We start from the raw sequence: 14,454 nt of genomic DNA, 5'->3' as shown, positions 1-14,454 counted from the left end.
CGGCTTCAACACGCAGGCGCTGCCCACGCCTCGGGTCGTCACGGGACTTGTAGTAAGAGACGGGCCCTGAGGGCAGGCCATGGCCTTGAGGGAACTACAAATCCCTGGATGCAACATTGAAGAGGCGATGACCGCCTCTCCCTGCTTAGCCGCGGGACCCAGAGGGGTCACCTTTGCCCTAAAGCTGGAATTGTTTCCCGGACCGGCGTCAGCCTCTTTGGGCATTTTGGGAATTGTAGTTTATTCTTGTAGTGACTGCCGCCTAATCTTGGGTCCCTAATTATCACATCAGTCCTTTGAAGTGCAAAAGAGGCAGTAATTATTCCTATTTTCTGTTGGGGAAAACTAGACATAAAGTACCCGAAAGACTCAAATCTATGCCATGGTTCTAAATTTAGAGTTTTATTTACATTATAACGTATAATACGTTAATACGTATTAATCACAGTAAACCTAAAGGTGCATGGGGAGGAGGAGCATGGATACATATACAGTGGTACATATTATACATCAATTCTTTGAATGAGACACTTAAATTTTAGGCCCTAAAAAGATCCAGGAAAGGATGCATCCCAGGATAGCGGAAAGAATATAAGCTTTCAATTCAAATTGAATTGACTTCTCTAAACAAGTTACTTGATTGCTCTGAGCCTGTTTCCTTATTTGTAAAGTGGGAATAGTAACACCTCACAGAATAGTCCTGTGGATCAAATAATACATTCAAGGATACCTAGTAATATACTTGGCACATTTATGCTCACAATAAATATTAACTTCCCTTCTTTCTCCCTCCTCCTCTTCTACCCTTATCCTGGGTCTTAAATTCTTAAGAGACAGAGTTGATACCTTGTCTTTCATGATTTCTAACCTCCCCCCCACCCCCGCAAAGTTACAAAACGACAACTATGGGGCATACTAAATTCCCAAGGCTGCAAACAGGACATTTTCATATTCACAGTAAACTTGGTTATAAAACCTGTAAGCCTGATTTAATACCTATACCAGGGCTAAGGCCATGGACAAAATATAATTAAATGTGGTGTCCATAATGAAAGAGAACATATACAATTATTAGGTTCTGTATGTTTTCAAATAGTCTTCTGTATATATAAAATTTTTCATTAAAAATTATTACAAGTGATTAGGTCATTGTAAAGGGAAACTTTATTATATTCCATTGTGAACATTTGTGGTTGCCTCAACTTCCCCTGAGATGAATTGAGAATTAAATGAACAATGACATGCAAATGCAAAATATTATGTTTTAGAATACCATGTGTATGCACAATAGGCTTTAATTAGATATTCTTGAATACTTTATAAATATTGTCCTACTACGGCATCTTTGTGAATGGTGAATAACAATATGCATTAAATTGTCAAGGGGCGTCTGGGTGGCTCAATCAGTTAAGTGCCTGACTCTTGATCTAGGCTCACGTCATGAAATCATGATTTGTAAGATCAGCCCCTCTGTGCTGAGCATGGAGCCTGCTTGGGGTTCTCTCTCTCCCTCTCCCTCTCTGTCCCTCCCCCACTTGCTCTTGTGTGCATGTGCTCTCTCTCTCAAAATAAACTGTAATAAATAAATAAAGGGGTGCCTGGGTGGCTCAGTCGGTTAAGCATCTGACTTCGGCTCAGGTCATGATCTCACCATTCATGAGTTTGAGCCCCACATCAATCTCTGCACACGTGCAAAGCCTGCTTGGGATCCTCTCTGTCCCCCTCTCTCTTTTTCTGCCCCTCCCCCACTTGTGTGCATGTTCTCTCTCTCTGTCTCTCAGGATAAATAAATAAACTTTTAAAAAAAGGGTGCCTGGGTGGCTCACTGGGCTCTGTGCTGACAGCTTGGAACCTGGAACCTGCTTGGGATTCTGTGTCTCCCTCTCTCTCTGCCCCTCCCCCACTTGCTCTCTCTCTCTCTCTCTCTCTCTCTCAAAAATAAATAAACATTAAAAAAATTAAACAAAAAATAAAAATAAAATAGTTAAGATGTAATCATTTATACTTTATATAGCCTTGTTTTCCTTACTACTGTGCAATAATATACACTCACTGTAGAACTTGTCACCCCTCTTCATCTACTGCAATTAAAAATATTCTGTATGAGGGGCGCCTGGGTGGCTCAGTCGGTTGAGCGTCCGACTTCAGCTCAGGTCACGATCTCGCGGTCCGTGAGTTCGAGCCACACGTCGGGCTCTGGGCTGATGGCTCAGAGCCTGGAGCCTGCTTCCGATTCTGTGTCTCCCTCTCTCTCTGCCCCTCCCCCGTTCATGCTCTGTCTCTCTCTGTCTCAAAAATAAATAAACGTAAAAAAAAAAAATTTTTTTTAATATTCTGTATGAGATTCATTTTGTAACTTGTCAACATTAAACCTCTTATTACAACTCAGCCTCTTGCTGATAATTAACATTTCCCACAAGCTCTCAAACAGAACTCTCCCTATAGGATAAAAGAAACACTGATATTATATCAGATAGGAAAGAATATCCAGCTAGATGCTTAACCTTCTTCAAGAAACCATCATTAACTAAACTCTGCCAATCTAGATAGAAGCCAAAAAGTAGAGAGGGGCAAGGTTTTGGCATAACACAAATTGCTGAAATCTCAGACACATCTCTGGGCAGCAATCCATGTATACTATCTTAATATTATGTTCCTGATACACAATGGCTCCTCAAAAAAAGCATGTATTATTGAACTGTATATTTTACTGACCTAATGGTTTTCTAATAAGAATTTTTTAACTGGGGTAAAATTTTCAGAGATCAATAATGTTACACTTCTTTTGGCTGTATTATTTTCACATTCAGAATCAGGGAAGAAGAAACATCTGGTGCCAGTTGTATAAATACGCTAAAATTGAGCAAGTCCAGGTTAAATCCTTTCATTCCTAAGAGGTACACTTAAATTTCAACAGGAAGAATTCAGTCTCAACACTAGGAAGTTCCAGGAAATACTACCTTACTATATCTGTTTTATTTGCTTTTGTTATCCTGAGGCCATTAGAGTGTAATGCCTTCTTTGGAGACTGTAAAGAAAAATATAAGTAACTAAGTTCCTTGGATAATTTAAGTGCATACCTACCTGGAAGGAGAGGAATGTATCTTCAGCTACGTGATTACAAAAAGCAGTAATAAGTATTATAAACCAATTAATTTAACTGGCTCAGGCAAAAAAAAAAAAAAAGCCATGCCACAAAAAATAAAACAAAATTAATCTGTGTATAATGGCTCAAAAAATTTTTTCAAAATTAAAATCATGGAAGTTTTTCTGAAACATCTTCCCCCAACCAGGAATTTCTGAGAATAAATTTATATCATCAGTCCATTAAACAAACCTGATAGTTTAGATTTACTAAAAAAAATACTCCATATTAAAGAAAATATATTTTATATTCAAATGAGTAAATACTGACAAATAATCCTGTGTACAAATATGTTTTTGCTTTTAAATGTATTAAGGGAACTAGCTATGATGCATATATATTCTTGTGTGAAGAAATTTTTGTTAAGTAATTTCCCACAATACACTTAAAAAATAAATCATAATATTAGAATACTTCCTTTACAAAAGCAATAACACCTGTATACGGTTAACAAAAATTTTTCAGCCTGGCCTCTATTCTCACCAGTTGACATACCTCCCTCTGGTGGACAAATGGAAACTGTACATTTAGCCCCTGGAGTTCTCTTACACCTTTTTTCTTTTATTCAATCCTTTCAATTTGGTTGCCAAAATTTTTGGCATTCGCTTCCTTTATGATACTATCTCTCCTTTCCACCAGACTCAACACAGTTCCTGCTTTTTCTAAGAGATGTCTTTAATATTTTTTTAATTTTTTCTTTGAGAGAGAGTGAGAGAGAGAGAGAGCCAGTGCAAGAGAGGGGAAGAGGGGCAGAGGGAGTGAGAGAGAGAATCCCAAGCAGGCTCCACACGGAGCCCAAAGAAGGGCTGGATCCCATGATCCCAGGATCATAACCTGAGTAGAAATCAGGAGTCGGTTGCTCAACCAGCTGAGATACCCAGATGCCCCTTTAAGAGACATTTTTAAGACTCATTTCTCAGACGGGGCCTGCTTGGGATTCTCTCTTTCTTTCAAAATAAATAAAAAGAAAAAAGATGTTTAAGACTCATTTCTCTTCCGAGGAAGTAATCCATTTCAATTCTGAAGATATAACTGTAATTGAGATTCAATTACAGTTGGGGTAGGAAGAAAATAAAGACACTGGGGCGCCTGGGTGGCTCAGTCGGTTAAGCGTCCGACTTCAGCTCAGGTCACGATCTCGCGGTCAGCGAGTTCGAGCCCCGCGTCGGGCTCTGGGCTGATGGCTCAGAGCCTGGAGCCTGCTTCCAATTCTGTGTCTCCCTCTCTCTCTGCCCCTCCCCCGTTCATGCTCTGTCTCTCTCTGTCTCAAAAATAAATAAACGTTAAAAAAAAAAATTAAAAAAAAAAAAAAGAAAGACACTGAAGGGATTAAAAAAAAATCAGCAGTAACATAAGCAGCCAACTCTAGAAAACACTTCATTACAATGAGGAAATACTAGCAATAAATGCAAAACCCCAGTAGTGAACTGGAAATTAGGTTGAACAGTCCTAAGACTCCTTATGTTTGTAATTCATAAGCTACTTTAGTTGATTCATTCTTAAAATCAACTTGGGGATCCCCAGGGTAGAACCATGGACACGGAGCTAGTGAATGTGTGGGTCTCCAGGGTAGAGGTAACATACCAGGCAGTGGGCTCCCGGAACCACGTGCTACTTAACACCGTTCTGGACTAAATGCAGAAATCGCTGCAGCGGCCAGAATTATACTGGTTTGCAAGTTTAGGAAGACTGGTCATTACTCCTATGCCACCATTGTTCCAAAGCCACACAATGAGCTGAAAGCAGGGAGATGAGGGTTTTGTGTGTGTGCTGTTGTTGTTGTTTTCCCACCCACAGTATTCCCAAAGGCTAGTCAAGTTACAGCCGTGTCCTTTAGATTCAAGTCAGGTCCAAGCCACCATGTATGCTCACGGAGCCGAGGAACCTTTGAGAAGTCAATGCCAGCTTAGCCATAAACAGACACCTCCTTGGTCAGGTAGTACCACACTCTTAGAGTTGGAAGAAAGCCTCAAAGTCATCTATTCTAAACTTCCACCCAATGCAAGGATCCCTTTTGCACTATCCCTAATTAACTTCCACTTGAACCCTTCCGATGAAGGAATTCACTACCTCTCAAGTTTACCTGCTCTGTTCTTCAAGGTTCTAATTGCTACAGTGCTTCATTGAGCTAAATTCTGCATCGCTTTAGCTTTCATCCAATGGTCTTTGATGTGTCCTCTGAAGCAGAATTTTCCATGTGAAAGAATACTTAAATGAAGAGACGTATCACGCATTCCCTTCTCCAGTTCAAATATTTCCGGTTCCCTTCATTGTTCCTCCTATGAGGCGATTTCCAACTTCTTGCCTGCTCTGACAAAGAGAGCTGACTTCATAACAGAACTTGTCACCGCACGGGCCACACCAGTTGGTGCAGCCGGGCGGAACCTACGAGCGTCTCAGCCCTGAACGACAGCTTCGCGTAAGAGATGGACGGGTGGCGTCGGAAGCGCGCTCCGATTTGAAAGCGGCGCGAGCGGAAGTCAGGTCAGAGCGCTAGCCAATAGGCCGCTGCGCTCCTCCCCCGGGCATTGCTGCGGGCCAATCGCAAGCCCCTAGGGGAGGGAGGCGGAGCCGCACCGAACTTCTGGGCTTGCGCAGGGGCGGGGAGCAGCTGCTTTGAGCGCTGCGGCGTTGCGAGTTGAGTTCGCCCAGGTAAGAGGGGAGTTTTCTGGTTGCGAGGTAGTGAAGACGCCTGCCAGCGTTGGTCCCTGCGGTGCTAGGTGGAAAGGAGTCCTGTTTCCACTCTACCGAAGGGAGAAGCTGGGAAAAACGGAGGCTTTGTAGAATCTCTGCAGCCCTTTGGTGGCCCGAGCTCCCCGAGCGTAGCAGGAAGTGTGCCCCTGGGAGAAGTATGCCTCGGGGCCAAGCACAGGCGGTTCTGCCTTCTTCACCATCTGGTCCAAAGTTCACGTTTCCTTCATTAGCTACTGAAACTTATTACAGGGCTGCATACTGGTAGGCATTGTAGATTTAAAAAAATTTTGTTTTAATTTCTTTTAATGTTTGTTTATTTTTGAGAGAGAGAGAGAGGGAGACACAGAATCGTCGCAGGCTCCAGGCTCCGAGCTGTCAGCATAGAGCCCGATGCGGGGCTCGAACCCACGAACTGGGAGATCTTGCCCTGAGCCAAAGTCGGGCGCTTAACCGACTGAGCCCCCCGGACGCCCGTGATTCAAAAAAATTTTTAAAAGAAAGGAAAAAAACTTACATAGATAGACTAGACCTGCCTTCAAGGCATTTTGCCCTAGGAGGAGAGGCTGTCAGAGATGAATTACCACTCACGATGCAAGTTGGTGTGGAAGCAGAGAGGGTGACCTTTGAAAGGAGTAGAGGATTGGTTTGCATTATTAGAGAAGGGCAAGAAGTGATCATTTAATGTGTATATGTCTGTAGGTATGAAAGAATGAGACTCTTGTGGGCAGCAAGAAATCGGTGTGGCTGAAGCACAAGTTTGTGGAGAGTAGTTACTGGAAATGAAGTTGGAAATAGGCGTTGGGGTTTGATTGTAAAGAATCTTTGTGCCCAGAAAACAGGCAGTAATTGATGGCTTTTGAGCCAAGGAGTGCCATACACCAATTTGTGTTAATATCGTGAGACTGGGGTCTGGTTGAGGCAACCAGAGAAATTTCTTTAGAGAAATTGTCTGGCTTGTTCTCACCGTATTCTAATCCCTTTACCATGCCTTTCCCCTGGGTTCTCATTTTATATAAAACTACACTCTGTTACTTGTGGATTCTTACTGTCCTTGCTTTCTCAGTATCTGCTTACTGAGAAAAGTAGTAAGGATCTGTATATGAAAGGTGAGGTTAATTATCTAGTAAAATAACTGCCTCCAAAAGACGATACTCTTACAATAGTTTTATTTTTTTTTTTTAAATGTTCTTATTTGTTTTTGAGACAGAGAGAGACAGAGCATGAGCAGGGGAGGGGCAGAGAGAGAGGGAGACAAAGAATCTGAAGCAGGCTCCAGGATCGGAGCCAAAGATGGTACTCGTAATGGGTGTGGCTAAGGAAATTTGGAAGTACTTTAAGGAATGCCTTAAACTTATGAGTAAGGAAGTACTTTAAGGAATAATTTAAGGGCACCTGGGTGGCTCAGTTGTTTAAGCGCCTGCTTCAGATTCTGTGTCTCCTTCTCTCTCTCTGCCCCTCCCCACCTTGCCCTCTCTCCCTCTCCTTCTCTCTCTCTTTCTCTCAAATAAAAACAAAAATTTTTAAAGAATACTTTATATGAAAGGTTGTTGTAGTATAATTATATTTAATGATTTAATTCACTTGTAATATTATTAATCTTATTTAAGTATTTCCGGAAGAGTTTGTTAATTGTGGAGGAGCAGCAAACCTGAAGATTAGAAAAGAAAGACCCAAAGGACCCATTTATCTGCAACACAGTGCAGGAGAGTGTCTTTACCTAACCAATACACAAATTTACTCTCCTTTAAACATCCCTGTGATTGAGGTAGGTGCCTCAATCTAAATTTATGATTATCATAAATAACAACCATTCAGTTTACAATCTGTGCCCACCAGGTAATCTTCTGATTATAATTAGTTTTCCAAGTAGAAATAACTTGAGAGACTGTGCGGGATCAAAATTAAAGATTTTACTGTAGTTGTACAAATTAATTAATTGACCTTTTAATGTTTAAGCCTTTGTGAGTGAGCCTGGAACAAATTAGTACATCTAAGCCCTACTAAATCTAGGTTTACTGCCAAGTTGAGTTTTTAGTTTATAAAACTGAGAACCAGATCCTGAGGTGTATGTATTTGTGGACTTTTATGAGGTAATTCTCAAACTTCATATGGAAGAGCAGAGGATCAAGAGTAATCAAGACATTCCTGAAGAAAAAGAACAAGGTGGAGGAACTCAACTTATATATATCAAGTCCTATTAATAAGTTATAGTAATTAAAATAGGTATTAGCTCAAATATAATCCAATTGACCAGTGGAACAAATTAAAGAATCCCAAAACAGATCTACCCATATATGGAAATTTAATTTATGACCATATCAGCAGGGAAAGGATGGACTTTCCAATAAAAGGGACTAAGACGATTGGTTATTCATATGGAGGAAGAAATCAAAAATTGGGCCTCTGCCTCACAGTATACCCAAAAAGTGATTCCCACTGGATTAAAGACTTAAATTGTAACACATTTAGAAGAATATGTAGACAAATAGCTAAGTTTGGGGTTAGGGAAAATTTTAATACACAAAAGTATCCGTGTAAAGGAAAAGGTTTTAAAATCGATTATGTTAGAGTTCATAGTTGTGCGTCGGTTCAAAGATATCAAAAGTTTGTCAAAAGACAAACTGGCAGATGGGATATGTAACTCCTCTATCAAAAGATCCGTGTCCTTTGAATAGTAGCTAAAGGGAGAGGTAGAGTTAGGAAGGGTGTTGAGTGGGTGTGGATGTGGGTGTTTGTTTTAGGTGAGAGAGATTTTGAGCATATGTGAATGTTGATGGGAAGGAGATTGGAAATACTAAAGAACTGGAAGGATGTGGAATCCGAGGTACCTGGAGAAAACAGACATTTAAGCCTTGGCTTGTAAATATCTCAGAGTGAGACTACCTCCAGATCATTCATTCCTTGCTTTCCTCACAAAGCTTATATGGACTTCCTCCCGCAGCTAATATTTGTCAATCCTTTTCTATGCCAGGCATGCTGAGGGGGCGGTGGGGAGTAAAATTAGACCCAGGCTCTACCTCGTGAGTTTATAATTTGTCAATGGAAACAGACATTAATGGAAAACTTGTAGTGTGTTTGTTGTTTGTAGAACTTTTTTCATTATTTACACTTTATTTTTAAAATTTACTTGCTTGAATAGATAACAAGAAGGAAATAGAAAAAGCGTAGATTCCCTTCTCAGAATGGGGACTGATATGAAGAATTTGTTTTTTACTATATTGAAGCCATGTGCTAAAAACCCCAGTCACTATTGCTGACTATTTCATGGTTGCCCCTTTTCTCCCTAGTGAATCCCAGCCAGCTCCTAGGGTGGTGCAGTGAACTGTGTGTGGTTCCTTCTGCCTGGGGACCATGCAGAGAGCTTCCCGTCTGAAGAGGGAGCTGAAGTTGTTAGCCACAGAGCCACCCCCGGGCATCACTTGCTGGCAAGATAAGGACCAAATGGATGATCTGCGAGCTCGTACGTATCATGTGTTGCCTATGATGACCCTACTGGAGATTGTGCTGAAATCTGAACATTTGTATACTCTAAAGCAGAGACCAATGGCAAGGTCAAAGTGCCCTGCCACCTTTCTAACCCTAATTTGTTTACATGTATAAAAAGATTTGCTTGACATTGCTTCTTTGGTCTTTTATTACACCTTTTGCTGACTTGTAGCCAGGATTTGGGCACCAGCTCTGAAGCAGTGTTTAGACCAAAGGTCACCATCTCAAATATCTGTGAGGCCAGACAGGAAACATAAATGATTAGAATACTGCAGTCCATACAAAACAAATCTGCAGCTTGTATTTGATCTATGGTCAGTATTGTCCAACTTCTGTTTTGATCTTCCATCTCTCCTTTGTTTGACACCATGAAACAAAGTACATGGGTACATTGGTGTCTTGCATGCAAGCTTATTAAAGCCCTGAAAGAGAATTACTGTCCTAGACCTAGCTTTTCTTTAGGACCGTCAATTTTATTAGGTCTGTATGGTGTGGTCATTTGAATCATCCAATTACCTTTTAACTAGGTTTTTTTCTTTTAAGAAATATTAGGTGCGGCTGACACACCTTATGAAAAAGGTGTTTTCAAGCTGGAAGTTATCATTCCTGAGAGGTTAGTATGAATTAGGTTCTAAACTTACTAAAGCACAGTTATTGGAAGATAGAGTAATGTAGTAGAGTGTTAAATGTAGGAGTTAAAGGTCCTAGGTTTTAATCCTAGTCTTAGGATTTAATGTGACCTTGGCAAGTTATCTCTCCGGAGTTCAAATTCCTTCTCTAAAAATGGGTTAGATCACATCTAAGGCCCCTCTTTTTTTCATTGTGCTAAAATGTACGTAACATAAAATTGATCATTTAAACCACTTTTAAGTGTTTGGTACGGTGGCATTAAATACATTCACATTGTTATGCACCTATCACCATTCTTCATCTCCAGAACTTTGTCATTTTCCCAGACTGAAACTCCATAACCATTCATCAGTAACTTGCCAGTCCTCTCTTCCCCCAGCACCTGGCAACTACCATTCTGCTTTCTGTTTCTATGTTAAGGCCCCTTTTAATTCAGATCTCCTTCAAGGTTCTCACCGGGTGAGTTGCAGTTGCAGATTTGTGCAGAATGAGGAAGGAAAGAAATGAATGTCTGTTATGTAGACGTCTATTCACTAGGTCAGATCTTGGCCAAACTTGTTAAAGTCCTGAGAGAAGTTGTGTTATAATCATGTGATAGATCAGTTCTGAAAATAGACTGGGAATTTTCCAAGGTTTGTGTCTCAGTAAAAAGGCATAATAAACAAATGGCAATGTATAAATCTTAATTGCATCCTGTTTTTCAAAAAACCATATGTAAAAAAAAAAAAAAGACTGGGGAGCAATTGAGGATATCTGAATAGTAGATGATATTGGAGAATAAATTTTTAATTTTTTCATAGGTATACTGGTAGCACTGCAGTTATATAGGAGAATGACCTTATTCTTGGGAGACACATGATGAAGTATTTAGAGGGTGAAGTGGCTTGATCTAGGTGGTGGGTATATGAGTGTTTTTAATGCTGTTATTTCAACTTTTGTAAGTTTTCATAATAAAAACTTGAGAGAAAAGTTTTGCCTGTCAAAAGCTGTCTTCCTGATTAGTCATCAGGAAACTTTATAATACAGTAAGAAGCAATATTTTAATAAAAATTCTCTATTGTCCTATGCTTTCAAAGGTATCCATTTGAACCCCCTCAGATCCGATTTCTTACTCCAATCTATCATCCAAACATTGATTCTGCTGGACGGATTTGTCTAGATGTTCTCAAATTGCCACCAAAAGTGAGTGCTGGGTAAAGGGTGGACTGTATAGCCGTCTGTGGTTCTCCTCTATATAAGAGTATAACATTTTTAGTAATACACAAGTATCTGCCTATTTGTCTGTGTATAGGGTGCCTGGAGACCATCTCTCAACATTGCAACCGTGTTGACTTCTATTCAGTTGCTCATGTCCGAACCCAACCCTGATGACCCACTCATGGCAGACATAGTAAGTATCTTCTTTTCCTCTGCGGCCCATATCCTACTTTCTTTATACCTCCGACTTCATTTGTGAGGATAGCTGTGGCAGCTGCAGCTGAACCACTACAAATCATTTTTCTTTCCACTGACTCTTCTTTGATTTTGTCTCAGTCCTACGAATTTAAATATAATAAGCCAGTCTTCCTCAAGAATGCCAGGCAGTGGACAGAGAAGCATGCAAGACAGAAAGAGAAGGTATGATGATTGTACAGTTCTGATTTTGCTCCTGTTGTTAGCCCATTAAAAGTGTATCTGTTTATAAATGTATACATGTTTATGAACTTTGCTAAATTTGTACTGTACTCTAGAGTAGCTAATTGATCCTTTTCTCCTATTGCAACTTTCTAAATACTTATTCAGCAAAACAGCCTAGTAGTTCAAACACAAAGTACATTTTTCCTTAATAGTTGTCATCTATTGACAACACTAGAGGGCAGGCAGCATCTGGTTAATTTTATATATATATATATATATATATATATATATATATATATATATATATATACTTTTCAATTTAATTTTTTTTAATTTACATCCAAATTAGCATATAGTGCAACAATGATTTCAGGAGTAGATTCCTTAGTGCCCCTTACCCCTTTAGCCCATCCCCCCCACATCCCCTCTGTCTGTTCTCCATATTTATGAGTCTCTTGTTTTGTCCCCCTCGTTTTTATATTATTTTTGTTTCCCTTCCCTTATGTTCATCTGTTTTGTCTCTTAAAGTCTTCATATGAGTGAAGTCATATGATATTTGTCTTTCTCTGACTAATTTCACTTAGCATAATACCCTCCAGTTCCATCCACGTAGTTGCAAATGGCAAGATTTCATTCTTTTTGATTGCCGAGTAATACTCCATTGTATATATATACCATATCTTTATCCATTCATCCATTGATGGACATTTGGGCCCTTTCCATACTTTGGCTTTTGTTGATAGTGCTGCTATAAACATTGGGGTGCATGTGTCCCTTCAAAACAGCATACCTGTATCCCTTGGATAAATACCTAGTAGTGCAATTGCTGGGTCATAGGATAGTTCTAGTTTTAGTTTTTTGAGGAACCTCCATACTGTTTTCCAGAGTGGCTGCACCAGCTTGCACTGCCACCAACAGTGCAAAAGAGATCCTCTTTCTCTGCATCCTCGCCAACATCTGTTGTTGCCTGAGTTGTTAATGTTGGCCATTCTGACAGGTGTAAGGTGGTATTTCATTGTGGTTTTGATTTGTATTTCCCAATGATGAGTGATGTTGAGCATTTTTTCATGTGTCAGTTGGCCATCTGGATGTCTTCTTTGGAGAAGTGTCTATTCATGTCTTTTACCCATTTCTTCACTGGTTTATTTGTTTTTTGGGTGTCGAGTTTGATAAGTTCTTTATAGATTTTGGATACTAACCCTTTATCTGATATGTCGTTTGCAAATATCTTCTCCCATTCTGTAGGTTGTCTTTTAGTTTTGCTGATTGTTTCCTTCGCTATGCAGAAGCTTTTTATTTTGATGGGGTCCGAGTAGTTCATTTTTGTTTTTGTTTCTCTTGCCTCCGGAGACGTGTTGAGTAAGAAGTTGCTGTGGCCAAGATCAAAGAGGTTTTTGCCTGCTTTCTCCTTGAGGATTTTGATGGCTTCCTGTCTTACATTTAGGTCTTTCATCCATTTTGAGTTTATTTTTGTTTATGGTGTAAGAAAGCGGTCCAGGTTCATTCTTCTGCATGTCGCTGTCCAGTTTTCCCAGCACCACTTACTGAAGGGTTAATTTTTTTATATATATTCTTGGGGGTAGCACGGATAAATGAGAGATGACTTAGATTCTTTTTTCTTTTTTAATGCTGAGAAGCGACTACTGCAGGAATCAGGAAGGAGTGAGAGAGGTAGAGGAGGGAGGGGAAAATTAACATTTCTTATGGGACCATTCATGGAAGAAGGAAAATTTCCCCGATTTAAATTGATAGAACTTCTTCCTTTAACAATACAAATTGCAGGAAAACAAAGATTTGCACATTCTGTTTCTTGTTGAGTTATAACATCCTTCAGATTGAGTTAAGTAGCAGTTACTTATGAAAAGAAACAAAAATTTTAAATATACAAAAGATTGAGGAGGATGCCTTTGGAGGGAAAATTATATACAAGAGGCAACAAAGAAGTACTTGGAAATTATATTACAGCACTTCATTGTTCTCCATCCTGGTTTTAGTGTGAACCTTCTATCTTACCGTATCTGCTCCTTTTTAGGCTGATAAGGAGGAGATGCCTGGTGATCTGCCAGAGGCTGGTGACTCAGAAGTATGCAACACAACACAGAAAAGGAAAGCCAGGCAGCTGGGAGGCACAGAAAAGAAATTTTGCCCTGATGCTTAGGGGTTCGTCCTGGTCTATCTTAGTTAATATATTCTTTGCTAAAATGCTCTAATTTGCTTACCTTTCTTGACTGTTTGTCTTTGTATTTGTTGACATTATCATTTTTTGTATCGTCTAAAACAGACGTTGTGTATTTATATATTCTGCTCTACATAGATGCTCTGAGGGTAGTTTGTTTTATTTAGCTTGTACATACGTATTTTGAAACCTTTTAAACCTGAAAAATAAATAATCATTTAATGTTGAATGTGTGTTTATCCTGAATGTGTGTCTGGAAGCAAACTGTCCAGAAAGCTATATAATAAGAATGTTAAAATATTTGGAATTTTCTCTTTTATTTTGCCAACTTTCCAACATCACTCAGGACACTGAATGTTTGACGTAGATGTAAAATAGCTATTGGAAACAGTTCAGTTACCACTAAGCTTTAGGATTCTGGGTTTTCAGATTTTTATTTTATTTTATTTTATTTTATTTTATTTTATTTTATTTTATTTTTATTTTGTTTTATCTTTAGAAGGGTTTTTTTTTTTTTTTAATGTTTATTTATTTTTGAGAGAGACAGAGACAGAGCTTGAGCAGGGGAGGGGTAGAGAGAGAGGGAGACACAGAATCCGAAGCAGCTCCAGGCTCTGAGCTGTCAGCACAGAGCCCGATGCAGACCTGATCATGACCTGAGCCAAAGTCGGATGCCCAACCGACCGAGCCACCCAGGCACCCCATT

General features: G+C 39.7%; 1 protein-coding gene across 4 annotated transcripts; it reads left to right on the top strand.

The window, feature by feature from the left end:
- The first annotated feature begins 5,688 nt into the window (after positions 1-5,688).
- UBE2T (ubiquitin conjugating enzyme E2 T) lies at positions 5,689-13,977 on the top strand. 4 transcript variants are annotated; one of them, XM_058700742.1, is made up of 8 exons: positions 5,730-5,797; positions 7,447-7,604; positions 9,127-9,299; positions 9,869-9,938; positions 11,032-11,137; positions 11,247-11,345; positions 11,489-11,572; positions 13,605-13,977. In XM_058700742.1, exons 3-8 carry the CDS (start codon positions 9,191-9,193, stop codon positions 13,728-13,730), a joined length of 594 nt encoding a protein of 197 aa, XP_058556725.1. In that variant the 5' UTR covers positions 5,730-5,797; positions 7,447-7,604; positions 9,127-9,190; the 3' UTR covers positions 13,731-13,977. The 4 variants fall into 4 exon arrangements, with proteins under 4 accessions (XP_058556724.1, XP_058556725.1, XP_058556726.1 ...); XM_058700743.1 differs by lacking the exon at positions 5,730-5,797 and adding an exon at positions 5,889-6,100; XM_058700741.1 differs by lacking the exon at positions 7,447-7,604 and having other exon boundaries at positions 5,689-5,797.
- The last annotated feature ends 477 nt before the right edge of the window (positions 13,978-14,454 follow it).

The sequence above is a fragment of the Neofelis nebulosa genome, chromosome 15, assembly GCF_028018385.1.
Source record: "Neofelis nebulosa isolate mNeoNeb1 chromosome 15, mNeoNeb1.pri, whole genome shotgun sequence".
Classification (NCBI taxonomy): domain Eukaryota; kingdom Metazoa; phylum Chordata; class Mammalia; order Carnivora; family Felidae; genus Neofelis; species Neofelis nebulosa.
The sequence above is the reverse complement of the archived record's forward strand: the minus strand, read 5'-3'. Positions and strand labels throughout refer to the sequence as shown.

What these genes read in the sequence shown, in the direction of transcription:
- UBE2T (XM_058700741.1), top strand. Translation starts at nt 9,191, where the DNA reads ATGCAGAGAGCTTCCCGTCTGAAGAGGGAGCTGAAGTTGTTAGCCACA. An exon ending in GAAGTTATCATTCCTGAGAG is followed by an intron (nt 9,939 to 11,031) that starts GTTAGTATGAAT and finishes ATGCTTTCAAAG; the next exon opens with GTATCCATTTGAACCCCCTC. An exon ending in ACCCACTCATGGCAGACATA is followed by an intron (nt 11,346 to 11,488) that starts GTAAGTATCTTC and finishes ATTTTGTCTCAG; the next exon opens with TCCTACGAATTTAAATATAA.